At 38.7% G+C, this 26,612-nt stretch overlaps 1 protein-coding gene across 10 annotated transcripts in view; it reads right to left on the reverse strand.

Annotated features, from left to right (window-relative positions):
- Window positions 1–554: 554 nt before the first annotated feature.
- Window positions 555–26,612, reverse strand: part of lmo7a (LIM domain 7a) — a 37,964-nt gene continuing 11,906 nt past the window's right edge. For 2 of the 10 annotated variants that reach the window (XM_056754380.1, XM_056754385.1), the window contains exons 4-31: window positions 26,457–26,563; window positions 19,371–19,401; window positions 18,940–19,053; window positions 18,053–18,230; window positions 16,885–17,125; window positions 12,318–12,347; window positions 11,451–11,574; window positions 10,587–10,729; window positions 9,746–10,388; window positions 8,869–9,090; window positions 8,648–8,762; window positions 8,087–8,248; window positions 7,022–7,194; window positions 6,851–6,914; window positions 6,471–6,521; window positions 6,293–6,334; window positions 5,112–5,137; window positions 4,650–4,757; window positions 4,462–4,548; window positions 3,998–4,215; window positions 3,702–3,758; window positions 3,522–3,574; window positions 3,224–3,370; window positions 2,756–2,942; window positions 2,128–2,388; window positions 1,883–1,991; window positions 1,313–1,415; window positions 555–1,238 (exon numbers count right to left, since the gene is read on the reverse strand). In XM_056754380.1, coding sequence (XP_056610358.1) covers window positions 1,216–1,238; window positions 1,313–1,415; window positions 1,883–1,991; window positions 2,128–2,388; window positions 2,756–2,942; window positions 3,224–3,370; window positions 3,522–3,574; window positions 3,702–3,758; window positions 3,998–4,215; window positions 4,462–4,548; window positions 4,650–4,757; window positions 5,112–5,137; window positions 6,293–6,334; window positions 6,471–6,521; window positions 6,851–6,914; window positions 7,022–7,194; window positions 8,087–8,248; window positions 8,648–8,762; window positions 8,869–9,090; window positions 9,746–10,388; window positions 10,587–10,729; window positions 11,451–11,574; window positions 12,318–12,347; window positions 16,885–17,125; window positions 18,053–18,230; window positions 18,940–19,053; window positions 19,371–19,401; window positions 26,457–26,563 — 3,819 coding nt within the window. In that variant the 3' untranslated portion in view covers window positions 555–1,215. Of the gene's footprint in view, window positions 1,239–1,312; window positions 1,416–1,882; window positions 1,992–2,127; window positions 2,389–2,755; window positions 2,943–3,223; window positions 3,371–3,521; window positions 3,575–3,701; window positions 3,759–3,997; window positions 4,216–4,461; window positions 4,549–4,649; window positions 4,758–5,111; window positions 5,138–6,292; window positions 6,335–6,470; window positions 6,522–6,850; window positions 6,915–7,021; window positions 7,195–8,086; window positions 8,249–8,647; window positions 8,763–8,868; window positions 9,091–9,745; window positions 10,389–10,586; window positions 10,730–11,450; window positions 11,575–12,317; window positions 12,348–13,460; window positions 14,214–14,958; window positions 15,115–15,508; window positions 15,779–15,974; window positions 16,254–16,884; window positions 17,126–18,052; window positions 18,231–18,939; window positions 19,054–19,370; window positions 19,402–26,456; window positions 26,564–26,612 lie in introns of all 10 variants that reach the window. The other 8 variants (XM_056754390.1, XM_056754386.1, XM_056754382.1 and 5 more) reach the window with 8 other exon arrangements.

Genomic DNA, 26,612 nt, shown 5'->3' on the forward strand with positions numbered 1-26,612 from the left:
GGTGGTGACATCGTTGATATTGATATCGAGTGACCATAGTCTGTTATTGCCTGATGTAAGCTTTTTACTTCTGTCAATTGTAAGTTTTTCTAAAGTAACAAATATTTTGTTGATTTGTAAATATGATCTTGATTGACAAAACATGTGATAATAAACCTTTATCTTTTTGATCTTCCGAAAGTCTATGGGAAAATGCATAGGCTTTTAGTCGAGGGAACCTGTCCAGTGCACCTCTGGGTTTGGCCTATCATCTCTATACGTGTCACGTGATGACGTGTTAAAGTGATAAGCATCGTCGTAATCCAGTGATCATATACTGGGAAAAGAGACAAATGAATAAAATAAATTGAGCTCCAGTTTCATGAATTGTAGGATTGCTTTCTTTCAATAGCACAGAGACTATACTGCAAAATATAAGCATTGGATGAAAGTCTCATTTCAACGAAATTAAGCTATTAAGAGCAAAAAGGATGAGCAGTGGTGAGATAATTCTTTTTGTAAATTAGGGAATAAAACAAGAATGATTAGTCAAGTAAATCACAACCAGAAAGACATTATGTTTTGGCTTTTATTTATTTACAATTATTGCTGAATATTTTGCTTTTCCCTCTAAGGGACTTGCTCAGACACACAGAATAGATGCTTCCCATGAAAGAATATAACTCATTAGTGCTGCCTACTAACCATGCCACTTTTACTTGAATTCTTAATGGTTTCTCCTTAATCATCTTTCCCACAATCAGAACACAAAAGGCACACAAATGAAAAGTGAAATGAAGTGAAATGACAGAATATTTTACTCAGCAAATCCTTACATAGCCAAGACTGCAGGGGAATCTATAAGCAATAGCAATAAAATAGTATCCTTCTATTATTTCACTATAAACATTTCTAGGACCACACAGATATCAGAAAAGCCAAATCTAATAGAATTGAAAAAGACAATGTATGAATGATACTTTTAAATGCATACTGTAGTTGGAGGTGAATTTTCAGGTACATGCACATCCCAGTTGTACAAACCGCTGCTAATACTTTTGCATAAACTTAAGCTTAGGAATTGAATCCACTAAGTAAAAATGGAAGAATAGAAGCTTATTGCATAATCATGGTTGGCTAAATCACCCAATGTCCATCACTTCTCCTCCGAGTTCTTGTTTTCACAGTTCCTGATCTGTGATTGGTTCCTCCTCAATCTGATGCAATACAGTATGGTCACATGGCGGTGGGCTGCCCAGCTAGATAGAAGAAAAATGTATCATCATTGAAAATTATAACAGAATAGTATATAGAGCAGAGATTTTTGACCTACTTTTGAGTCGCATGTAGCAGGTGTTACAATAGAGTTGTTGGTTTCGTATTCTGACCTCGGCTCCGGCTTCTGAGCCCCCCAATTCAGACTTGCAGCCAATACACTGAAACAAAAGATGAAGGAATTGTTAAAAAAACAGAACTGTGGATGGATGCACTCACCTTCACAAAAAGAGAGAGAAGGAAATTGAAGAAATAGCCAACAGCCAAAAGAACCCCAAAAAACCCAAAGAAAAGATTACCTGGAGGACTACGCAGAGTAAGTGAAAGGATGAGCTGAAGTGATTGACATTTGGAGGATGAGAGGGCTGTGCTAGAAACAGATGAGCTCTAATTGAGCCACATACTGCTTTATAGATAGAGACAGTAGAACAAATTCAAGTTTGCTATCCATGGTTTGTTCTCTGAAGTCATAGTGTTGGGTGTCAGTAAACACAGTATAGGTTTAAACATATTCTCTGGGTTTATAAGTGCACTGACTCTACAAAATTCAAAAGCAGGCAGGAAAGTTTGAGTTAGTGAGAGATGAAGCCAGACAGGACCTGACCCTTGCAGATCTTTGAATTCTCACCTTGAAACAAGTCAAATGAAAACAGAGCCCCAGGGACTCGATGATCATGGCTGCTCCTTTGCCCAGTGGTGTTTTACAGAACGAACAGATTTTTCTACCGCTCACTGACCTGGATTACAGAAAACATGATCGTGGCCCATGTGGAATGCAAACATAAAATCTTGTAGACTACACAAATATGGGAGACACATGGCTATGATATGGAAGAATGTAGTTTGTTTATTAAACAAATGATTGATGATTACTTATTTCGTGGTGGAGCTTTAGACTCTGGATCTGGTGAAGTAGCTGAAGGGGGTGTAGATGGAGACCAGGATTGTCTCAAGGAGCTCATGGACTGAGATGTCTGAAAAGCGGCAGATCCCGGGCGTCCACTATGGTTTGATGAAGAACTAGAGAGAGCCGAGTAAGGCCGGCTGTAGTCTGGTATGGACGAAGTGCTGCCAGGTGCCCACGATGATCTCCAGGAAGGACGAGGGACATCGAGATTGTCAAGAGACTCGCCCCTGCAAACAAACTGGGTTTTTTAGCGTTATTGCTTAAAGGGATAGTTCACCCAAAAATGTTAATTCTGTCATTTACTCACCCTCTTGTCATTTCAAACCTGCATGACTTTCTTACTTAAGATATTGTGTTCTGTACAATTTTGGTAACCACACTAATGCAAGTAAATGGGTCCCGCCATTGTTCGGTTCCCAACACTCTTCAAAATATCTTCATACAGGTTTGAAATGACAAGAGGGTGATAACAGATTTTCATTTTTGTGTGAACTGTAGCTTTAAAGCTGGCAACTTAAAAGGATGAAGGCCCGACAAATGAATGAAACCCCTTCCATTTACATATTGTTGTGTTCCCAATTAAGAAACACTGACCTCCTCATTGCTAGATTGACTGGTTGTTTAGCGGTGTTGCTAGAAAGGCTCTGTTGGCGAATCCAGCTGCTATCTGTGTTGAGGGGAGTCTTCTTCTTCATATCCTCTATGATCTGTTGCCTTTCCACCTCAGCATAAGACTGGGGTTCTTTCTTATAGTCCTTCCCAACCTCGCTGAGACTGCCAGCTTTTGGAAGTAATGATGAAAACAGTGAGTTATTAATAAAAAGGTAGATATTATAAATTGGGGTTGATGTATAAACATCCCATTATTTCACTTAAAAAGCGACTGATTTCTGAAAATCTGATCTAAAATTTATATGAGATTGATATGTGTTATGCTTCTGATCAAAGGGACAGGACACAAACTCGATTTCATCCGATTTTGCTGCAATGACAAATTTATGTAAATCAAGAAGAGTTGATTGGTTGGGCTCATTGATTGCCGTTGTTCCAAGCCACGCCCACCTCTCTCAGGGTTTCTGTATTTCATGGCATTTACGATGTTCCTTCTCTCGAGCTCTAGCTCGTTTGCTGTCACCTGATGGCTGTTCTTACGTCTCAATTCCTCCTCCAGCAGCCATCCTGCCAGACCCCTGTGCCTGCTATACACACCTGCACAGAGTCCCAGACTCTACAGCACTGAAAACGTGTACTTGAGGAATCTTACATGATCGCTTACATAGTTGTTCCTCAGCGGTTCATAACGCTCTACCAAACAATAGAAACTTGAGGCCTTGGATACAAAAGATATACAATGACTAACCTTTAATATCTGGTTTTGGCTCATCAAGCTCTGGAGTAGATTTGGACAAAGACCTGTAAAACAAAACAAATAAACAAAGTCAGATATACAGATAAAAGATCGTATCTAGGTGCTTTCATTTTGCTGGCCGACAGCTTTGTTTAAATAACATGGCAAAGCATACGGAGGAGTTCTATTTACCTGTGCGAGTAGGATAATTCACGGTAAGCATTGGTATAGCCAAAGGTGTCCATCTTACTGTGGCCAAAGCAGCACAGGTAAGCAGATGATCATTCATGACAGAATGACATTAATGAAAACAATTAGCGTGGTTATTAAAGCACAAATAAATACACCATCAAACAATGTTAGTTTGGGTTACATAAAGCATGCTATTCAATGCTATATCATGCCGTTTTATAAATGAGCTCGCCACACAGATGAGGCAAAGCAAGGGGGTTAAAAATGACAATGATGTTTTCAAAGATGAATCTCACTCTTGCTCCTCCTGCTGCCTCCTCTCCTCCTCTCTTCTTTTCCTCTCTGCTTCCTGACGGAGGCGCACTTCCTCTTCTCTCTTCTTTCTCTCATCCTCAAGGCGCTGTTGTGCTTCTCTTTTCCTTCTCTCTTCCTCCAAATGCTGCCTTTCCTGCTCTCTTCTCTTCCTTTCTTCCTCCTGGGCCAGTCTGGAGGCCTCTTGCACTTCAGTTTCATACTACACAACAAAATGGACATTCAGATGACTTTGTTAGTGTCTGGTATCAAACCATCTCTATATTACAGACTAATTTGTATTTCACACCTGTCACCCTTTTAATAATGACACGTTAGGTGTTGTATTACACAAGTTTGGCACATTCATCTAAATGTTCAACAATAATCGATATTCACAATGTTCTTTAATTCTATATCTTCCGCACAATTATCTTGATATATACAACAATAGTAATATTCTACAAACCTTCTCGTTTTTGGAGCTTAACGCAAAGTCTTTCTGGGCCTTTTTCCACTCCTCCTCAAGCTTTTCTTGGTCTTTTTTGTATTTTTCCTGCAAGGTAATTTTTTTTACAAAATGAAAGTATAGAACTGTAATATTGATATCATTGCTTTAGACGTCTAGTGCAAATCATGAGTATATAAAATATTAACCTGCAGCAAGCGCTCCTGTTCTTTCTGCCACTTCTCCTGTCGTCTGCGCTCATCCTCTTGGTCCCAGGACCAGCGGGTGGAGGACGTAGTGATGGAAGGCACGGGAAGCTACAGACAGACAGAATTAATTCAACCATTATAGTAACACACATAATATTTCAGAACTCCTGGAAAAGATCTTTGCTTGATCACATCTAATCCTTTCTTATGACTTTTTAAGAGAAAACACATGCTTTCACGTGCAACAATGGTTCAATTGCACCTACATTTTTGGAACTCATAAGCAGGTAATTGAAAAGCTTCCATAGTAAAATAACTGAGACACAAAAATCCATCCCGTGGGACATGGGGTAAACCTTTCTAAAATTAACTTTTGTAAAATAGTTGTCTGCTTCATTTTTATAATTATTTCCTTTACAAAAACCCATGAACTGTTACTGTGTTAGGAGAAGCTCAACTTACATTTGATATCTCTGTTTCAGAACCACCTGTAAAATAATGAAAAATTAGATATTTTTCATTAGATGCACTTGAAACATCGTAGATTTTAAAATAAGTTTTTGCAAAATCTTAGCAGAAAAGCATTTCACCCAGATAATATGAAATCTGATATAATGTTTGATCATATGTGCTAAATGCTGTAAATTATAAATTGTTAAATTGTAGACTCGTGCAGTGACTTAAACAAACACATGCAAAGACCTGGATAAACAAACAAACAAAATAATGCAAAAACACATCCCATTGATAAACATCTTTCACCAGTCCCCTAATTCAATATGATGCCACATGCAGAAGCACTTGATATTAGTTAAACCAAACCACATCCATGCCCAGCCCATGCAGTAGTCACATTCAGAACACAATACCAACACAACACACAACAGCATGATAGATTTCCCTGTCTTATCTGAAGCTTTAGATGCTCTGAACCTGTATTCAGTTTTTATTTATATAAAACTCTGTGTGGACAAGATTTAAAATCAGTAAGATATGAACTTCATATGACTCTGATGTAGTTCCCTTTGTTTGTCTTTGAGTGCTTTGTATGTTGGTATTGTTCCTGACATGCCGTCTTACAGAGGCCTCAGAGCATCACTATTAAAGAAGTCTGATAAATATTGCATAATCAGACCTTCAGACTTTAGCTTTCAGTGGTCAAGGACCACCAAGAGGGCTTCTCAGTGATATGTCAAGCAATCAATCACAATTCGGCTTTCTTTCCAGGTGGACATACATGTTACCTGGAAATCCTTCAGAATTCATCATATGATGACTTTGGAACGTCTGAAATGTTTAACATTTTGTGTGTCTTCTATATCAGACGATATGCTAGTCTGTATCAATTGTATATCAGGCAATGATCTGTGGATTTTAGCAGAGTTTAACTATTTTATTGGAGAGCTGGAGCTCGGATGCAACAGCAACTACTGATTCCGCTATATCAATGAGCAGAGCATAACTTTAAGCAAATGAGAATCGACCACCAAAAAGACTTAAGAACGCGGAACTCGTAATGCAATTGTTTACTGGATTTGGTTCGTTGAATCATAATCGAAATGTTAGTGTTACTCAAGGCAACTGTAGACAGCATGTCAGAGCTTAATATGAAAGTGGACACTGCAAACTCAACCCTCCTTTACCACAGAGGTAGACCAGAGAACTGACTGATAGCCCTGTCGAGCCTGAGGGAAGAGCATAGAGGTTATGAGGGGCTCCTGGGAGAGAGAAGGAGGATGGCGAGATGAAGATCTAGTGGTACCCAGCCCCAGAAATACAAAGCCTGAAAGCACCAGTACACAACTGATGCTGTTCTGTTACCTTGTTCAAAAAACTCTGATCTCCTTTTTAAGTTTTTCAAAGAAATGGATTCTACATGGGAGATAAAAAAGTTAAAAGTTGAATTTTTAAAAAGACTCCATAATGGGGAACTTGATTTTGCATTTTAGCCTTATCGCAATGCTTTCTTGTAGAAATGTAGGCTAAGTCATTTCAATTATGGAAATGCATATCTTATCTCTCTTTTGACTTTGGCTCTTGTTGAAAGTTAATCAAAAACAGACACTCTTTTCAAGCTATTCAACATTTTCAATCTCACAAATTCCCAAATGCTTTTCACAAATTATCTGCACAACATGCGTTTCATAAAACAAGCATATAAAACCAGACACGAAACAACAGTACAGGTAAAAATAATTCACCTTTATTATTCTTCGTTTCAGAGTCCTCACGGAAACCTCCATTCATCCCATTTGAACCATAGTTCTAAAAAAAGCACACAGACAGAACCGTTAAAATATATCAAAATATAGTAAAAAACTAAAGATAAAGTATAAGCATTATTATCAAATGAATTATTTTGGTTTGCTTACATTGGCAGACTGAGAGCTGACGTTCACAGTTTGTACAATGGTGTCTTTTTGGTGGGATGTGAAATCCAAGTTGGCACTGAGACGTTTCTCAGAAGAACCTAAAGGATCCAGACTGGTCAGATTGATGGTCTTATGGCTTTTAAATGGAAGGGAAGGCTGGTCTCTGCCCCAGTCTGATTGTGCCACATCAACAAAATAATTTGTTTAAAAAAAGAATTAGCAACAAAATACTAATAACCAATTGGAACAAAAATACTTCTAATTATTAGTGGGGATGACAAACAGACCACCTTCCCCTGCCATGCAGTCAGCAGAATGAGATCCAAACACCAAATTTACCAACACATTATACTGTAGGCCCTGTATAACACCACTGAAAATATGGCATCGCTATTCTACTGTATAAAGAACCACAAAGAAAAGTAAAGGCGTACTAGATGTGGCTAAAAAGCAAGCAAAAGATAGACGTTAACATGGAAATTAAAAAGTGGGCTTAAGAAATTCAGCACCCAGAATCACTGACAGACAGAAGTCAAACACTATGAGTACATTAGATGTTAAGGTATTCAAATTTTAACTACAGCATTGCTTTAAAGGGCTCTTTCAACTTAAATTAAATTAGTGTATGAAAGTTAGCGGCATCTAGCTGTGAGGTTGCGAATTGCAACCAATGGCTCACTCCACCGCTCCCCCTCCCTTTCAAAGAACTATGGTGGCTGACACAGAACTAATGTGTCATCATGTTTTCGTTTCTTCGCTGGAGGCGATAACATATTTACCAAACGCGCTCTTTAGAGTAGTTTGTCCGATTAGGGCTACTGTAGAAACAACATGACAAACTCCATGTAAGGGGATCACTTTTGCTTTAAAAAGTAATCAATGTTCCCCAATGTTTCTTATATTATTTGGAAAATATAAATACAATGTGAAAACTTTTTTTGCTTTGTTCAAATTTGGTTCTTGTATTTTGGTAAGTTTTGAATGTACTCAAGTACTGTGGGGTGTAAGTTGGAGTAATGTCAGACTGGTATAGAAAGATGGCCATACATTGATGATTGGACTTACTATTCCCGCCTTGTCTGCGGACATCCATGAGCAATGAACCCTGCTTCAGAGCCACATCCATACTATTCTTCCACTCATTATAGCTCATGTCTGCCACCCTGTGCCCGTTCACTGTAAGGACCTCATCTCCAACCTTCACCTGACAATGCTCTGCTGGACTGCCTTCTCACATGAAAGCATAAAGACAGAAGAAAAGGATCACAAATGTTTTCATTAAGATTATCTGTTCTAAACTAGGATGATGCCAATAGGAAGGTTCTGAGGCTGGACACTGTGAAGCAGTAATTATGTTCTAACAGTGATTCAGACCTAGTAAGTGTTACAAGTTTTTATAAATAGAGACTCAGATTCATTTAACCTAGAAAAATTCTGTCCTATATACAGCAGCAAATATGCGTTTATCAGCGGTCTCTTGTTGAAGCTGCACGTAAAGGCTAGATTTCATGCTTCACTCACACTGGACATCTTCACACGCTGACATATATTCTCAGCATCCTCTGAGACTCATTTAGAGGTCACGTCTCAGAAAGCTTTTAAAATGATTATAAAACCATTTTTTACCTGGAACCACAGATAGCACACGGACCCCTGTGGAGTCCCAGTTGGTCTGTAAGCCGAAGTCCTGGCTGCTGTTGGGTTTCTGGTTCAGACTGATCCTCATATCACTGTAGTCCCCCTGCAAGACATCAACAGGTGTTTACACAAGACAAATTTGACTGGTGGGAGTCTTTCAGAAATTAAAATTTGCATTTATTGCTCGGGAGAGTCATCACCTGCCGTACCTCATTGGGAGTGCTGAGAGGAGATACTCTGTTGATTGGAGGGACAGGAGAGGGCGTCTGAGCAGCTGATCTCTCCTCTTCCTCCTCTTCATTACTGCTTTGCACAGGGCTGCCCTGGGAGAGATTTTCGTCCTCTAAAGCAAACTGAGCGTAACGGCTGGGAACTGCGGGTTTCTTCAGGCTGTCTCTCTCTCCATTCATGCGCTTATGAGAGTCCTCCACCTGGAATTTTTTAAATTGCGAATATTAATTTTTCAACAATTCTTCACATCTGCTATCTGCTAAAGTCTACGAGCGAGACATTTATGAGTAGTTGACCAGTAAACCATTCATGTGTCCTATGATGTGACAGAGCAAACATTTAGAGAAAACTAACAATGAAAATAAATGCTATTTTACATTAAAAATATTAATATTAATAATTAAAAATAATTTATTATTGACTGTTTTTTATTTATTTAAGCTGTCATACCATAGAACACATTTGTCATCACCCTATATATTTATTAAAAAATATATATTATATTGATATTATATGATATTTAATGTTTTATTATATGTATTATAATTAAATTTTTTCCCCAACTACATCATATAATATATATATTTTGTTTTACAAAAAAGGACCCTTTTCATTAGGTAGATTTAAAAGAGTGGAATGGTGTTGTAATTGGGATAAATTCAACATTTGTAATATATTTTTACATACATATTGATTTACACCAATTAATACTGTGGATCTACTATACCCATTGCTGCAAATTCTCACAAAAACATGAACACCAAACAAGAGCTAATAATGACTTCAGCATTGAACATTTTTATTTCATGAAAAAATGGCATTTGAACACTACTGATAGCAAACAGTCCCACCTACCATAAATGTTCTTGGAAGAGAGGTGACTCGGTTGGCTTGTGTGCCGAATGGTCTGGGTGTGACTACAGAGGTGAGTCTGGAGCTATCTGAACCCCGGTAGCTCCTGGGGAGGAAGGCAGAAACCTGATCGCTCCCAGGCTGCTTTGTCTCCATTGAACTGGTCTTATTCACAAAGCTAATGGAGCTGCTGTTGTTCTCAACCGGTTTAGTGCTGTCAATTGACTTCGACTGTTGAGAGCTGTTGAGAACCGTGCTGGTGATGGTGCGTTTACTCGCGGTGGGTTTGATGGGGCTGGTGGGCTTGAGCAGGCTGGTGTTGCTGCCGGAGATAACTGGTGCCGGATCATCCAGAAGGCTTTGGGTAGTTGTTTGGCTTTCCTGAACACTGTTCGTAGTGTAACGTGTGCCGGAGTTATCACGTTTGGTAGGTAAATCGGTCTGTTCTGATGCCAGGGTGCCCGCGATAGGTTCCTCTTCCATCAGAGATGGCACAGAGGGCGCTGAAGGTTTGTCTGTAGGGGCGTAAGGGGTGTCAATGGTGTAGCTGCGTTGCTGCAGTGTTCTCCTTCTTGGTACAGGTTCTTCAAAGACATCATCGCTGCTGAAATTAAAGCTGTTCCGGTTGGTTTGACCTCGGCTCTCTCTGAAAGGGGTGGAAGTGAGAGAGGCAGGACAAGAACTGCGATTAGATTACACTTTCAGACAGAACAGAGAAAGTAGCACAGACCACGCTCTCTATTCTAGCAGCACCCAATGCAACAGATTTTTGCACTTTTCATTCTAGGAAATGTCATATACAGATTTTTTTTATAAAACTTGAGGTGAGGGAATGTATGATCACCTCTCATCCTGCATTTCACTAAAGGTCTTTGATCTCCTGAAGTTGCTGGTTGAAGTGATCTGGTCAATCTCTTCTCTCTCCTCTTTTTTCTTCACAATATCAGAATTCACACTCCTGCGTTTGCTCTTCCACCTCGAGAGATCCTGCAGGGGTGAGCAGAAAGACACTCAGCCTCCATAACTGGAGCACAGGTGCTTATTTAGAAGCTATGACGGTAGGAGGGACAACGCAGGGGAAGGGTGGAGAGACCGGAGAACAGATCGAGGAGTGAGGGAGGACTAGATTTTACTTGTGTCCTATTTTGTATGGTTGGCTCCACCCAACTCCTTTCCCCTTGTGGATCGGGAGCGCGTATGTGACCTAAATACTGTACTGAAGCTCGGTCCATTCACATCCTTAATGAAAACTATCATTGAAGGGCTTGAGATGAATTAATATTGATATTCAGTTTGATATGGTGACCTTATTTGTGTTAAAGTAGATTTAAAAGCTTTTTCAACCCTTCACTTTGAACGTTTACACTGTGTGTTTAATAAAGACATAAAAGTGTATCGTTGTTTATGTGTTATGTGTTTAATCAGACATTTCTGTATCTTTTGTTGTCACCTAGCGACTCTTAAATCTTGTGATAAAAATGCAAAAAGTTGAATTACTATTAAATTAAATGTATTTCCCTATGCCTATAAAGTTTTATTTTGATTATTATATTATCATATGCTAAATGCATACATGATCAAAACCTTCAAATTTATTTTATTACAAATCTGTGGTGTAAAAGGACTCTGCCTTGTCTCGTGGGTCTCGTATGAAAACATCCACAGCACAAACATCATAAGTAACAAAACCATGTATTTTGATACTCACGTTCTGCCACTGCTCCTCGTTCTCTTTCATCTGTTCACGCATCTTTCTCAGCTCTTCAAAGCGCAACTCCCTATTCAAGTTGCTCAGGTTCATCTGCTCTGTGATGTCACCCACTGACTGGCTTCTAAAAAGATGTTGTTCAAAAAGTGTTCTTGTCAGATGAACTCTAAATAATTCCAGGACAAACTTCAGACACATTAAGGGAGATTGGGAGAAGACTGCAGCCCTTCAGCTTTTTGCCATACTTCCATAGTGTTAAAGCAAGTGAAAATATACAATGAAGACAAAATATTGGAGGGTTAGTAAAACAGCATTTATGTTGCAAATATTCTTCAAACTACAACTACATTGGACCTTAGACAGTCTAGATGCCATTTATTAAATAAAAAATGAGTCAATAAAGAATATAAATACAAGTTAAATAAATTGTCCTGTTGTGTAGCTTTCTGTTAAGCTGACACAAAATTGGAAATTTGTCTTTGCAAAAATATTTCTTATAACAAAATACTTTAAAAACATGGAACCTTAAAAACGATAACCAATTGAACTGCATGCCATTCTTAAAAAGCAATGGCTTTATAAGGCATCTACCTTGACTAAGGTCTACTGTAATTTAAAAATTCCAGTGCTTCTCACACTCCGAATCCAGAAAACAACACATTAACACAGATTTAGATGAAATAAGCCAAGAGTGAATGTTATCTGTGGTTTCCACAGATTTGCAGTGCAAGGTTTGGCCAGCAGCCCATGGGGACCAAAGCATTGTGAGTCTCAGAGGTTAATGTAGCGAAGAGCCCAACAAAACAAAAGGCAGCAGCCGTGAACTCACGACTGAGCAAAAATGTGCCATTCTTGTCTACAACTCACCCATCAGTACTAGAGGCTTCTTGGAGCAGTCTGAGGAACCAAGAAGAACCACAACAAGTGTCATATATTGGTGTAACAAATAAAGTTAATGAAGTTACGACACACGTCAACTATCAAGAGCTAGATAGAACTGCAGTGCATGACGGTTATTTTTGTTTAGTACACTTTCACCATGCTTCTTAACATGACTTGACTTACATTTTACCGTTTTGTACACATATAACCGTGCACTCAACTGTCTGACATTTTTAACTTTGTGAACATAATATTAGCTGTCAGCAGTGACTTACTTCAGTATGACATCATTGGAAACATTGGAAATTCCGCACCAATCATTTTAATGCTATAGAATTACATGGACTCTCATCAAAAGAAAATGTTTTGCTTGGGATTCAAGTGCTACAGAAGGTGTGTTTGGATGTTTCCATGGACATGTAAGTGTAAGTTCCAGCTTTCACAATATCACAAGGGTGTGGGGAATGTGGAGCTGAAGTGGATTGTGAGCTACCTCGTAAAGAGTGAATGTGTCTGACTGGATTATTTATAGACACTGCTCAGGTTTTAACATTCCTCCACAGCTTAGCGGGATCAACTCACACCTTACAAAGTCTCTTAGAACACTTTCATTTAAGGGCAAAACAAGCCAATGGACATGAATTTTTACTTGAGGTATAAGATGCATTCATTACCAGGATTTTAGTTGTTTTTTATTCAATAAACTGTTGTCAGCTAATCGAAAGGTCAGAGTTTTCAATATTGCTTTTTAAAAGCAAGTCTTATGCATCCTTATTAAAATGCTAAATATTCAATAAATACAAAAAATAATTTGTTATAAAAAGCATCAAGAGTGCAAAATCTCTGTACATTAGCAAATAAACAAACCATTTAAAAAAACTGAATAGTATATATTGACTGCAATTTGATATTAAGAAATTATTGTTAAATAAAAACACACACACACAAGAAACCAAATATCCACAACAATTTATCAAGTGGCACATCTCATGCAATGAAAGGCACACATCAGACCCAAATAAACGTTTTCACTTCCAGATCACATTTAACATGGGAATGAGAAAAGTACACAGCAGCTGAGATCATGACAAGCAAACACAGGCATTTCTGCAGGCTCAGAAACCTAACCTCTCCACCATCAGCCTCTTCCTGTATCTCACACGGCTGGCCTCTCTGATGGCTTGCCATTTCTGTAGGTCTTCCTCACTGCAGGATGAAGGACAACTGGGACCCTTTTGAGTAACCGCTACATTCTGACTCGCATCAGGATTTGCAATTCCCTGTGTATTTAAAGCTTTTAACTTCCTGAGGAGCATGTCATCAGTTTTCAAGTGGACATCCGGTTTAGTCTCAGGCTTGGGTTGTCTTTGTGTGGGTTCATATGGGACGCACATCAGCTTGGCTTGCAGTTTAGGTGGTAAAGTCCATGGCTCTGGAATGGGGACGGGGTGGTAGTTGTCAGGGGCCCCAGACAGAGGCCGTTGATGTATTTGCTGTTGAACCCTTCGAAAAACCACGTCGTCTTTTTGTATGTCAGGGTAAACAGGTTCTCCTTCACGACGGGGTGTTACCACAGTAACGTCACCCGCGGGTCTGCGACGGTGGACCAGGAAATGACCGTACTTCAATTTGGCCAGGTCATCGCTGGATTGAAAAGTTTTGGTACGACGTGTAAACATATCGTCATTTTCCAAGTCAGGCAGGATGTCTGCAGAAACGTTGTATGGGTCATTGGGGTGTTCACGCCCGAGAAGGGGATGCTTTTCACATTTTAGGAGTCTTGGGCCAGAGGTGGGATCCGGCCTGGGCCAGAAATCAGGGGCCTCTATTCTAGGCAGACCAACACTTTGATAAGCAACCATGAGGGGTTGTGTTTGAGAACTGAGGGGTGAATGAAAGGAGAAAAGTGTGAAGAAAGCTTTGAGAACATGCAAGAGATAGGAGATGAATGCAAGCGTACAGGATTTATGAGCAGGATAAAAAGATAATATAAGTAACAGTAATATCATATAGAACTGATTCACTTAGGATTTTTTAAACGTTGTATGAATACTAAGAATATTTGGAATTATACAAATAAATATAGATATTTCTATAGGCAATTAAAAATACTTGTGACCAGATTATTGAGTCAGTGTGATGAAGTTTTTCATCATGTATTACCCCTCATGTTGTTTGAAACACAAAAGAAGATATAAGATATGTTTTTGTGTTCATGCAAAGAAAGTCAATGGGAGCCAATGCTGTTCGGTTACCAACTTCTTCAAAATATCTCTATCTTTTGTGTTCTGCAGAAGAAAGTCACATAGGTTTGGAATGACTGTGAAGATTCTTCAAAATTCCTATTTTTGTATTTTACAGAACAGCACATACTATAGGCAATAATGACAAGGATCATTTTTTAACCAGCTATCCATTGGGTGATAAAATTGATATTTTCCATGTAAATTCAAGGAGCACATGTGTTGTGAGGTCATCAATATTCATAATGATGATTTTAAAGAGAAACAACTACATGTTAGTGAGCATCAGTTGATAGTTTTATTAGAAACAAGGAAAAGCTGATCAGGGGGAGGGGGACTGAGCAGATGTCCAGTCCTACTCCATGTGGGGCTGTGATAAGGACCTGTCAGCGGTGGTGAGACTGGAGTGGGTGTGGCCTTCAGGTGAATGGGAGTGAGAAGGAGGGGGGTCAGATTGAGTGCGAGAGAAATAAGGAAGAGAGTGCCAGGGATTGACGTCACCGTCTGAGTCGTCTGATGAAGAGCCTGATCTCGGGCGACTGGAAAACGTGAGGTGAAAGAGCACAGAGAAAGATGGAGAAAAGTTAGCAGCCATCACCAGAGCAAAGAGATAGAGATAAAAGAAGAGCATTAGCAATAAAGTGCAGAACCGAGAAAGAATTTATATAGACTAAATAACTCATGGGTTGGTCGATAGGGTTGGGAATCAACATTTTGGAACGCCTACTTGTTCTACTTAAATGGAAAAAAATACCAATAACAGTACTACTAATGGGTAACCCTGTATAAAAAATGTTTAATGTATGCAATCTATTCTAAACAAGAAATCTGCTTATAATAATAACAATTTTTTATATTCTTTGTGATTCCCACCACAGCTGCTTCATTTATTTATCATGCATGTCTTTCTTTATGGCGTAGTACCGAACAGACCTGAATCCTTGGATCTTTCTATACCAAGGCCGGCGCTGGGAACCCAGTTTAATCTTCCTTAAGTGTGCATCCTCCTCTGGTGTCCAGAACTTGGGCAGAAATTTATCAGAATATACATTGGCAGAGGGATGAGGCGTCAGGCCTACTTTTCGGGCATAAAGGTCATCCTGAACAGGGTCGGCATAACCAAACTCGTCATCGTCCTCCTCAGAGTCCTCGTAAATGCAGGGACCAGCAGATCCAGGCCTTGTGTAGGTCTGTGACTGAGTACTGCTCAAAAGACATCCATTTTTGTTATAAATGATACGATACGTCCAATGATCAAAGCACATCAAACCATCCATTGTTAACGTCACACAGAAAATCATCAAGATCATGACAGCAAAACCAAACCAATCTAAGATTACTGCATGACCTAACATTAACACGCACAATATGCCAAACTAATGCGTCAATGGTTTCTGACCTGAGTCGGGTCAGCGTCTGTTGGGGCACATTAGTGACTGTGACGTTGGTACGTGGGATAGCAGCTGCCCCCAGCTGCTTTATGGGTATTGCAAAGTTGGTCGGTGCAAAAGGGGTGGGGCTATGAAATCTACGGCTAGCCAGGTCATCTAGAACCACGTCGGGATCTGGTCGATCCACATCCGAATCAGTGCTTTCGTAATCATAAGCCTGAGACAGGTGAGGAGACTGGGATTTCAAGTCGGTGACAGAGGAGGGGTCTGAACCTGGTCTCACTTGGCTGGGAAGGACCACCAAAGTTGGTAACAAGAGCACAATGCCGACACATAGTGGAAGCATAATGTAAGAACTGGCATCCAAACAACAACCATAATAACTGACCCATCAAATAAGGAACTCAACAGACTATCGTTTTTACTCCATAGAAAAATACCAATTTGATGTAAGGTTAGGCAGGATCAGATTGATCCCATTTACACCTGGTATTAACATGTGATTTTGGTAATCCAATCACACGACGACAGTGTGAAAATGGGTGTAAACAGGGTACAAGATGTCTTTTTCAATAGGAACACCAAAACAGCAACCAAAGGTTTAAGCACAAATCCATCCTGATGTACCCTATTCACGTCAAATGGCCACTTACTCACCTATCCATCCAAGATTGTCAACATATTAAACGGACTGCCTGAAGCCAACATGCACTGACACAAAATGCATGCAAACCACAGTGATCCACAATCAGATCACCCAACATGAATGTTAATACCAGGTGTAAACATTGCCATTGATCAGATGGTCATCTTTTAGCATAACAGGTCAATGTACCATCCGATGAGATCCTTCCAAAAACAAACCAACCAACCAGAATCTCTACAGTGCAATTCGATGCCCTAACAGACTTGCATTACCTAGCAAAATTGCCGTCCTCATCTGTGTATAATGGAGCACCCCAGCTTTGTCTGTTGTCGTCATTTCTCTCGACGCGTTTCTTACGCAGCGGTGCTGGAACATGGCCGGACTGCTTGTCCTTGGACGGGAGGAATTGGTTGAACTGAGTGGTGGTCTTGGGGGTTACGACCAGAGAGCGCCGGTATTCTTTAGACTCGGACATGGTGAAGCTCAAATCTGCTTCAGGGTCACTTCCACACCCTGAAGAAACAAAGCACATGGAACACAAGAGTTTATCACACACATCACTTTAAAAGATGAGAATTGCTAGTCAACAACAACATGCATGGTTTTGAGCCGAGACAATGGAGGTCAATGGAAACTATTTGAATTCTAAGATATGAATTAGGATAGAAAAAAATGAGTTTTAGTGTCCAATGCAAGCATACCACACACACTCACATATTTCTGTGTGGTAAACACAGCAGTGTGAACAGAGGGTAACTCATTGACAGGTTAGAGCGGAATGAGCAAAAATGTCTCACTGGGGTGAACAAAGAAAAAGTCCCGAAGTCTAATTACATCAGCAACTAATAACATCAGCACCTTCCTCATGGGCTGAAATTGAGCCCCTGGGACCATGGCTGGAGCTGAAAGATGCTTAAGGTGTCAATAAAACCCTTGGAAGGGTATGGGAGGATAGAGTTTGCACTTTCCATTAAACAGTATCTTCTGAGCATCAGTAAAGAGAGACCGTGACTGGTCGCGGAAAAAAAAAATTGTGTTTATTTTGTTTGTAAAGATAAAGAGCAGCATTCACACACCACTAGAGGGCATCAAGCATTTGTTTTGAGTGGCAATAGTCAATTACTAAAAAGGTTAAACAGGTTTCAAAACACACAAACATACTGAATATTTTATAAATAAATTTAAATACATTTATAAAAAATAACGCACAAATTATAAATAATTGCTGAAAGTGAAAAGTACAATATTTTATATATTGCCATACCTCCACAAAGTTATATGACAGTGTAGGTGTGAAATCTACAACGGCAGCCATATCAGTCAGCGCAACATAAATTATCAGTCTCCACCTTTCATAATATAAAACTACATTTTCTGTTAAGTCAAGATAGAGCAACCAGAGACCTTATTGAAGAGTTTGACTGAATCTTAGCATCTTACCCTCACTGCTTCCTTTGAGTGTAGTGTCTGAGGATATGCTATAAGTTCTTGAGTCCAGTGAGTCGAGACTGTCTAGCGAGTCTTCTCTCTTGTGACCAGTAAGAAGTAAGAGCTCTTCCTTCTCTGAGTACCAGCCGTTTCTTGCACTGCCCTGCAGTGATGTGTAATCCTCTAGTGCCTGTGGAGCACAAGGGCGTGAGTGTTAGAGACACTCATACAGACGACAGTTTCGCTCCTGAAAACGTACGTCTTTTCTATTGTAAGAAATGCCATTGTGGTCAATCGTGTACTGTAAGTGTTGAGAGTGATGTTTTGTCATGGGCGTGTACATGACACAAACACATGCATTGCAAAAATCGAAACAGCGAAAAGGAAGGATAATGGTCTAATTATAAGTCTATATGAGACTACAATAAGCCTTGTAAAGCAGCATCGAAAGAAAGCATGTGGATATTTACGATCTTTAAAAGACAAAAGGATCAAAGCAAGCAGGTAGACATTGAGATTGCCTGATTTAGTTTTTCACCTTAGTTATGTTAAATGATGAGACTAGTAAACCACATTCTAAGATATTTTAAATACCAGAATGAATATCGCTGCTGTCCTTCTGAAACCTTGTATCTCCATATTTAGTGATTTACATTTTTTGACAAAAAGTTGTATTATTAGTCACGATTGTCACTGGTTTTTGCATATATCTAACAATAAATAGTATGAAAAAATGATTGTCAACTTTGACAACACAGTATTTAATCATTTAAAGAGTGCAGTCTTTTTTACAGCTTTCGGAAGACAGCGACGATATATAACAGCTAGTCTCCATTTCTGCAGGAATCCACAGTATTAAAGCAATTCAATATATCACCAGTAAAATACACATATTGTACCTTATATAGTGTTTTGCCAAGCAATCCTTCAAATGCTTTTAGTTTTAGGTAAGGTCCATTATATAAAGGATCAGCGTATGCCTTTCTGCCCAACCAATATAAGGTGATCAGAACCTGTAATTCAATTTTGTTTAAATATGTTAAAATGTTCAGTAATATAATAAACCCCCACTGCATTTCAAAACATATGTTACAGTATACTGTGGTTTTAAGACCTGAAATCTTAATACAGAAATATAGATATAACAAACTGTATAAGGAGATAAACAGAGCACCACAAACCACAATGTGGGAGCTGTAAAATAAGGATTTAATTTAACACCACAGGAATAAAGCAATATTCCTCAAGCTCACAGCATCTTTTTAAATGAGCAAATTAGGTGATAAACACGCTTTTACATCCAAACAAATAGTTGAGCATTAGTACTTACATTTTTGAGCCTCCTACTGCTCTCCTGGTACCTGTAGGGGAGAAGTGTTCGGTTAATCACTGAATGCCTGGGAAAAAGACAATAAAAGAATAGCGAGCATGTTTTGGGTCTCTGTGTTCCATAGTGAATGAGCTAGAAATTGAGAGTACAATCCCATCAACTCCACAGGCTCTGTACAAAAGCATACACACAGCATACACATGTTCACTCAAACACACTGACATTCAGTCAACCGCACTCCACCTCACACAGCCCGTAAAAGAAAAAGCCTGTCCCATGAGAGAGGCCGTCCTGCTAGATAAGTCTGCAACATCAGCTGACTAAGAACAACAGATAGGAAAGGCCTGACCCAGGCACATCAACTAAACCCAGACTGAAGATGCTGGTTTGATATTACTGTTGTTTCAAACTACAAAATTGACAATATGTCTGTTTTAGAAAGACAAAATAATTGTGATAAATCATCTTAAGATACAGGTGGTATGATGTATTTCTACAGTATGTGACTTTTTTAGCCTCCATTGGTTATTCAGGAGGAGGATCATGTTAGGTTAGGGCCGAACATCATTGGCATTTTAACAGCACAGTCTTTACGTCCTGTTGTTGTGTTTAAAGTGATGTACCATATTTCCTTCTCTGCTCTTTTGAACTAAACCTGAAAATAAAATCCAACATCAGTCCTCATGTTTACCAGAATGTCACACATTTCAGTCTTTTCTTACATTGTCACGACACAATTCTGTTCTTTGACATTATAGTCTAAAGGGCCATACATGCATTCTAATCCTCTAATTCTAATCCATACAAGTGATAATGCCATTAATATATTAATAAGACAATAGTAACACATGTATTTGTCCATGGCCCTTACATTCGTGGTTTCTGCTATGCAGCTGGCTAGAACATTATTTCACCTTAGGTGACATTCCTAGAGTACTAACGACACTGTTTTAGAGAAAGTTCATGTGTTTGAAGAACGATCACGCTGTGACCTATGTTTTTCTTGTTTTAAGCAGGTGAACCTGCATGGCATGTGCAACTAGCTGAATTAAGTGAAGCCGTTCGCCACGCCGATAACAATTTATTGCTCCAATAAAAGTGCATGTTCTCTGTAGCTGGAACAAAGTACACATTTATAAAGCTACTGGAAAAGAAACGTCAGGAACAAACTACCATAAAAAAGACTCTTTGTTGGGGCGAGGAAAGATGGAAGGGGCCTTTAAAATCATAAAAAATGATCTTAAATTTCTTTTTCAAACTGGTGTCCCCCAGGGATCCACCAGAAGGGTATGAGGGGTCATCGAAAACTATATCTGACATGTTTATCTAACATAGTTTAAATGTTTCTTTATACAAATATATTGATATGTATTTTAGGAAGGGGGTCCCTCACAAAAGGGTCATCATATTTGTGTTCCCCTGATCTAGAGAATACTTTAAGTTCATGTCATCATCTGGTCACTCACATGTAATGCATATATTTATCCAAAAATAAAAAAACATTACATATTTTTTTCTTGTGTTTAGTTATGTAATGACTGTAGTGTATTAAAGTGTAAAGATTATGTTGAATTATGGCAAGAAGCTCATTAGTTTTTAACAACCATTATACAGTATATATCAATTATATCTTTAAAATATATATCTATATTCATATCTTTATTTATACTCTTTAAAAGTCGCTTTATAAGAGTATTGTGGTTGGAAAATTCCTATTCCAACAGCTCATTTTACTAATCAAAACACTGTCAGATATAATCAGAGGGAAAATACCACTCAATTGGGGCTCTGTTTAGACCGTTTAGATCAGATTTGAAATTACTTTGACCGAATGTGTCTACACAAGTACAAATACTGTGTCAAATTGCTTCTAATCATGCGTATTTCCCAAGGCAAACTAAAACGTTTGTTTATGCTGCTGTCCATTTGTGAGAATGTTTGCTTGGTTATATTCTCACAAAAGGTGAAATCAACATTCGGCTACTCACAAACCAAGTAAGAGCCAAACAAAATTCTCCCAGTAATAGGCCCTGAAGTTACTGTCTCAACAACATAATGTCATAAAATAAGAATCAATGGGAAAGTCATAAAGACTCCTCATGTTGGTTTATTTATATTTAGAGCACAATGGATCTTTCTAAATGGTACTTTGCCCTGTTCCCCAACAGTTGTCTACACAGTAAGGGAACATCTAAACCACAGAGGCCCATGTAAAAGAGTCTAAAGTAAAGATAGACTATCACACCACATAAACATGACATATTTATAGGCAAAGACAAGTCCTTATTGACAACATCCACTGCATATTTCTTGAATTTTACGCAATAATCATCCTCAATATTGAAATAATCCAGTTGAACAAAAGGCACGTTGAGGCTTGCCAATCCCTTTCGGGTTATGCAATAAAATGACACACTGACAAAGGACGGGCAGGTTGATGAAACGTCAACACCCCTCATTGTCAGAATCTAATTTGAATGGGTGTGTGTGCATAGCTGAGATATTAAGACCATTACTGCCCTGTTCTGTAACATTCAGCAGGTAAAGAATGTCCGTCTGCTTTCAAGAACGAATGCTACAAATGAGTCACGTCAGCTGGCATCATTCACTCTATTAAAAGGAAAAATAGTCTTAACTCTCAATTAACAGCATACTTCTGTAATGCATCAAATGCATATTTCAAGGAGGAGTAACGATGGATCTAATGGCTCCCAAAAGGCTTGTTACATACTTATCCAACTCAACAGCTATAATGCACAAGTTCACGTTTGTGGAACCAGATGTGGAAATCTCTTCAGTGTCCTGATGAGAAAACAAACACAGCTCCTGTGAAAATGTTTTTTTTTCTTTAAGGAGCATTTAATGACAGGCTGATCGGCACAATTGTGTCCTTCACAACTGAACGATTCACAATGTACCAGCCTCCTTGTTACAGAGACCAGTGATGCCATCCAGTACCACGCGCTGTTGATCAAATGCTATATTCATTCCCAGTGTTCATACCCTGGCTTCCTAGTGAAAATGTTGTGTTTTAAAATGGATCTGACTTTTTTATGATAAACAGTACTATACAGTAGTATACAATATAGACATTTTATCCAGTATTTCGTCACGCTTCCAACATTAAAAGTAAGTAATCTGGGTTTAGCACTGGGAAATGAATGATAACATCTAGAGTCTGGATAATATTATTTTGCTTTAAAACCTCTAGAATGCATGCAAACACTTCTTAAAATTAAACAAAAAAATGTTTTTTCCATTGTGACCAAGGAACAAATGCAGCCTTTCTTATGTAATGAAACGACTAATAAATCTTATGTACTTGATGAATACCTATAAACGTCAAAACTTGAATCAAAGGGTAAGGTTTTTATGAGTTGTAATGCATCACTTTATGAATCACTGGAATTTACGAAGAGATAAAATTCAGTATCATTAACATTATTTTGTAATCTCATGAAACATGACTGTATGGCCACTGCACCACAATGGTAAAACATGACCCCAAGAACAAAGTTCACTTAAAGAAGCTCAGGCTTCCGCCATGTCTGCTGAACATTGATTTAATGCTTTAGTAATAACTTTCATTATGTTCAGTCGACTCGTCTTTTGACGTCAATTTGTAAATCAAATGTCTGAGAACATTCATTTATAAAAGGATGTTCGAAACATCCGATACTTACAGAGCACTAATACACCTGGACAAACTTGATTCGTAAATCTCCACTCACAGAAAATATGCTTTGTGTGCTAAATGTAAAAGAATAACAATGAAGTGAGGTTGAAAATATTAAAAATACTAAATAAACACTTTTTACGATTCTACAGTGTTAGAGTTCTTAAAGTTTGGCATTAATCCATAAGCAAGAACATAAACTTATAGTGAGCAACATATTTTTACGGTTTTTATTTAGCATGTGTTTAGTTGTGAGACAGCTAAATGACCTGATGATGTTCATTTTCACGTAGAGACATGCCGTACTAAGCAGCTGTCAGGCTGGAAAAGGAAGGAATCGATGGGCAGATGACCTGAAATTGCTTCTCACTGTGAGACATCAGCTTTTCATGGACTGATGAGTAATAATGAATAAAGGCTCTGCTTATCTCAAGCCTGCTAGTAAGCGACTGTGATAACTGCTCACGTTGCCATCAGTGTGACTCCGGACATTTGGCGGCTTCAAACTCCACGAGGATTAGCATGAGACATTGGAGAACATCTGATGTGGCACACAAACTATGTCCTGAGATGCAGAAGGGTTAGTGTAATGTGTATTAGAGGAATTCTTCAAACAGGGGAACATTTCTGCCCCCCATTGGATCATTTTTTATTTTATTTATTTAAACGTTCATTCTTGCTTTAAAGGATAGATCAAATTAGCTTTTCACTTGCACAGTATAAGTGTGTCTCCTTACATTTTTCGTCCACTTGACCAAATGTCCTACTTTTTTGACAGCTGGCAAACTTATTGTGTAAGCATGGCACAGGCTATTCTGCTCTTAGTTAAAAACGTAATTCAGAATAAAACAAAAGATCCAAACCATGGTACTTGATTGAAGGGTTTATATCGAGGGGTTAATCAAATATTTTGTTTCAGGATAAGTGAAGCTCACTTGGATTCATCATGGGTTCGATTCCCAAGGGTACAAGTGTTAAAAAAATGCAGAATAATGCAGAATTGGCCATTAAAGGGATAGTTCATCCACAAATGAAAATTCTGTCATCATCTACTCACCCTCATATTGTTTCAAACCTGTTTAAGCTTCTTTGTTCTGTTGAAGAACAGTTTTGGGGCACCATTGAATACCATAGTGGGAAAAGAAGGCTACTATGGTAGCCCATCGTGCCCCAGAACTGTTTGATTTCCAACTTTCTTCAAAATATCTTCTTTTGTGTTAAATAGAATAAAGAAATTCATACAGGTGTGTAAATAATATATTCTGAAGAATGTTAAAAACCAGACATCACTTGCCCCCATTGACTTTCACTGTTTGAAAACAAAACCACTGGGGCATTTCTAAACATATATTCTTTTGTGTTCGACAAAACAACGAGCCATTAAAGGATTTGAAGCACATGACAGTGAATAAATGATGCCAGAATTTTTATTTTGGGTGAACCATCCCTTCAAGAAGAATGATTTAACAAGGGTTACATTTAGGATAAGGGTTTCAAAAACATTGACCTTCTAAACTGATGCTCATCAAGTTCAGGTTACAGTAACCATATGCAAATTTCATGCAGCAATGTCCGATACAGATAACGCAAGCCGGAACCAAAGTTTTCCTTTTGCAAACACAAGCATTTAATCCAGAGGAATGTAATACACCATGCGAAAACAGATGCTTAAAACAGCAAGTGCCTGGATTCATATCACCACCGCAGTTCATCTCGTGTCAAAATGCGACCTTTCCATTCTAAAATTAGTACCTCTGGAACCCTTCCGGCAAATGCCTGTCAGTGGACTCAGATAAACACATGCAGCAAGGCACACACACGGATCATACACGCACACCCATATATACACCTGTGCACACACACCTACAGACAATATACAAACAATTCAAGCAAAACCAGTAAATGTGTTATTATAGACCATAGGGAGTGAATGAGCACTATTTAATTAGAGCCTCTGTACTGTTGCTATGGGAGAGAGGGTGTGGCATGGTAACCGTCACACAGCAAAGCTCACTTTGTGTAATCTCACCCCACAGCTGAGCGTCTGACGGCGCTGTCACTTTAACTGAGGTTATACAGACGGAAAGGATATTATTAGCAGATGCATCTGTATTCAAAGCAGTGTTATCATATGGGCAGGTTGATTTCGCATATTTGAATCATTACTAATTTGTATGTGACGTGAAACAGGAATGATCTGTCCTGTGCAGCAATATGCGGACGTTATTGAGCTGGACATGTTCGTGACCAAGCTGTACACACCTTAGTCAAATGAAGCGTTTCACAAAGGATCAACTATCGGAAGACTTGGGAACAAAACTAAAAGTATTGCAAATAGGCATATGCCTAACTGTAAAGCACGCAAAGGAACAGTTCATCAAAAAAAACGTCATATTGTTCCAGATTGGAATGCTGTTATTGCACAATCATTCTTATAAAGTTGAATCTTTCGTGTTACATACAAAAAACAACAGCGTGTCATTTTGGTATCACACCTTTTAAGTAATAATAATTATACTTGTTTAAGGTGTATCGTTTTTTAAAACACCCATTATTGTGAATTATCCACAAACACTTCGCAGTGTTACACAATTCGAGTGAACTGTCAGAGGTAATAGCCTAAAACCTTTTCTTCTCAAATATCAAACAAATTTTTTTTTGTGGACAGCGCTCAACGTCAAGGGCTCCCACAGCCACACCTGTGAGAATACTGAACTGGTTCATCAACATGCCATGTCTTTCCACCCAAGTAACAGGTATTTGCTGATCCAAAACATTGAAACTAAAATAATAAAGCGTGATGTAACATGCACACAGAACAAACACATGCATGTGGTAATCAAATTCTTTCAGAATGCACGCAACACATCTTTCATCTCTACTCGTCTAGGATTTACACATCAGATTATGGTTTTGAAGCCATTCACCTCTGCTCCCCTTCTTTTATTGGCTGTTTAGTTTAATGACAGTTCTTTGACTTTTAGTTTTCACTTGACACACAACCGTAATAAAATCAATTAATATTCAAATTCTTTTTACAAACAAAACAAGTTAATACGAGCAGGGAATGGTTGTACGGTAAATGAAATTAGGCTATTATGTCAAGAACCAAGAAAACCTCCCGTGAATCTGTTTAATGATTGGCCAATACACACTGTGCGGTTCACATTGTGCGGTTTTGTATTTTAATACAGAATTTAACTGCCTGGCTTGGTAATACAAGCCTGTTTTTCTGAAGTATGTGGACACGAGACCAGTGGACATTCAGAGCTGCCAAAAACACCATGCAGTGAACCATAAACAGCAGTTGGACGTATGTCTGTTGGAGATATACCACAGCTATTTTCCACACTGGCGTATTGCAAAACTTTCTAATACATTGTTGAGAAGTTGAGAAACCCAAAACTTACTTGACAGTTCCACGTGTAGATAAGTCTTGCAGGTCTCCTGGGTGGAAAAGTTGGGCTTGATTTAGTCCAAGCACGCCGCAGGCTTTCAAGAAGATGTTGAGGTTGTCCTGTCAACAGAGAATATGTGTCCACTGTTTGAGTTAGACAGTAATCGTG

Source organism: Triplophysa dalaica, chromosome 8 (genome assembly GCF_015846415.1).
Source record: "Triplophysa dalaica isolate WHDGS20190420 chromosome 8, ASM1584641v1, whole genome shotgun sequence".
Taxonomy (NCBI): Eukaryota; Metazoa; Chordata; class Actinopteri; order Cypriniformes; family Nemacheilidae; genus Triplophysa; species Triplophysa dalaica.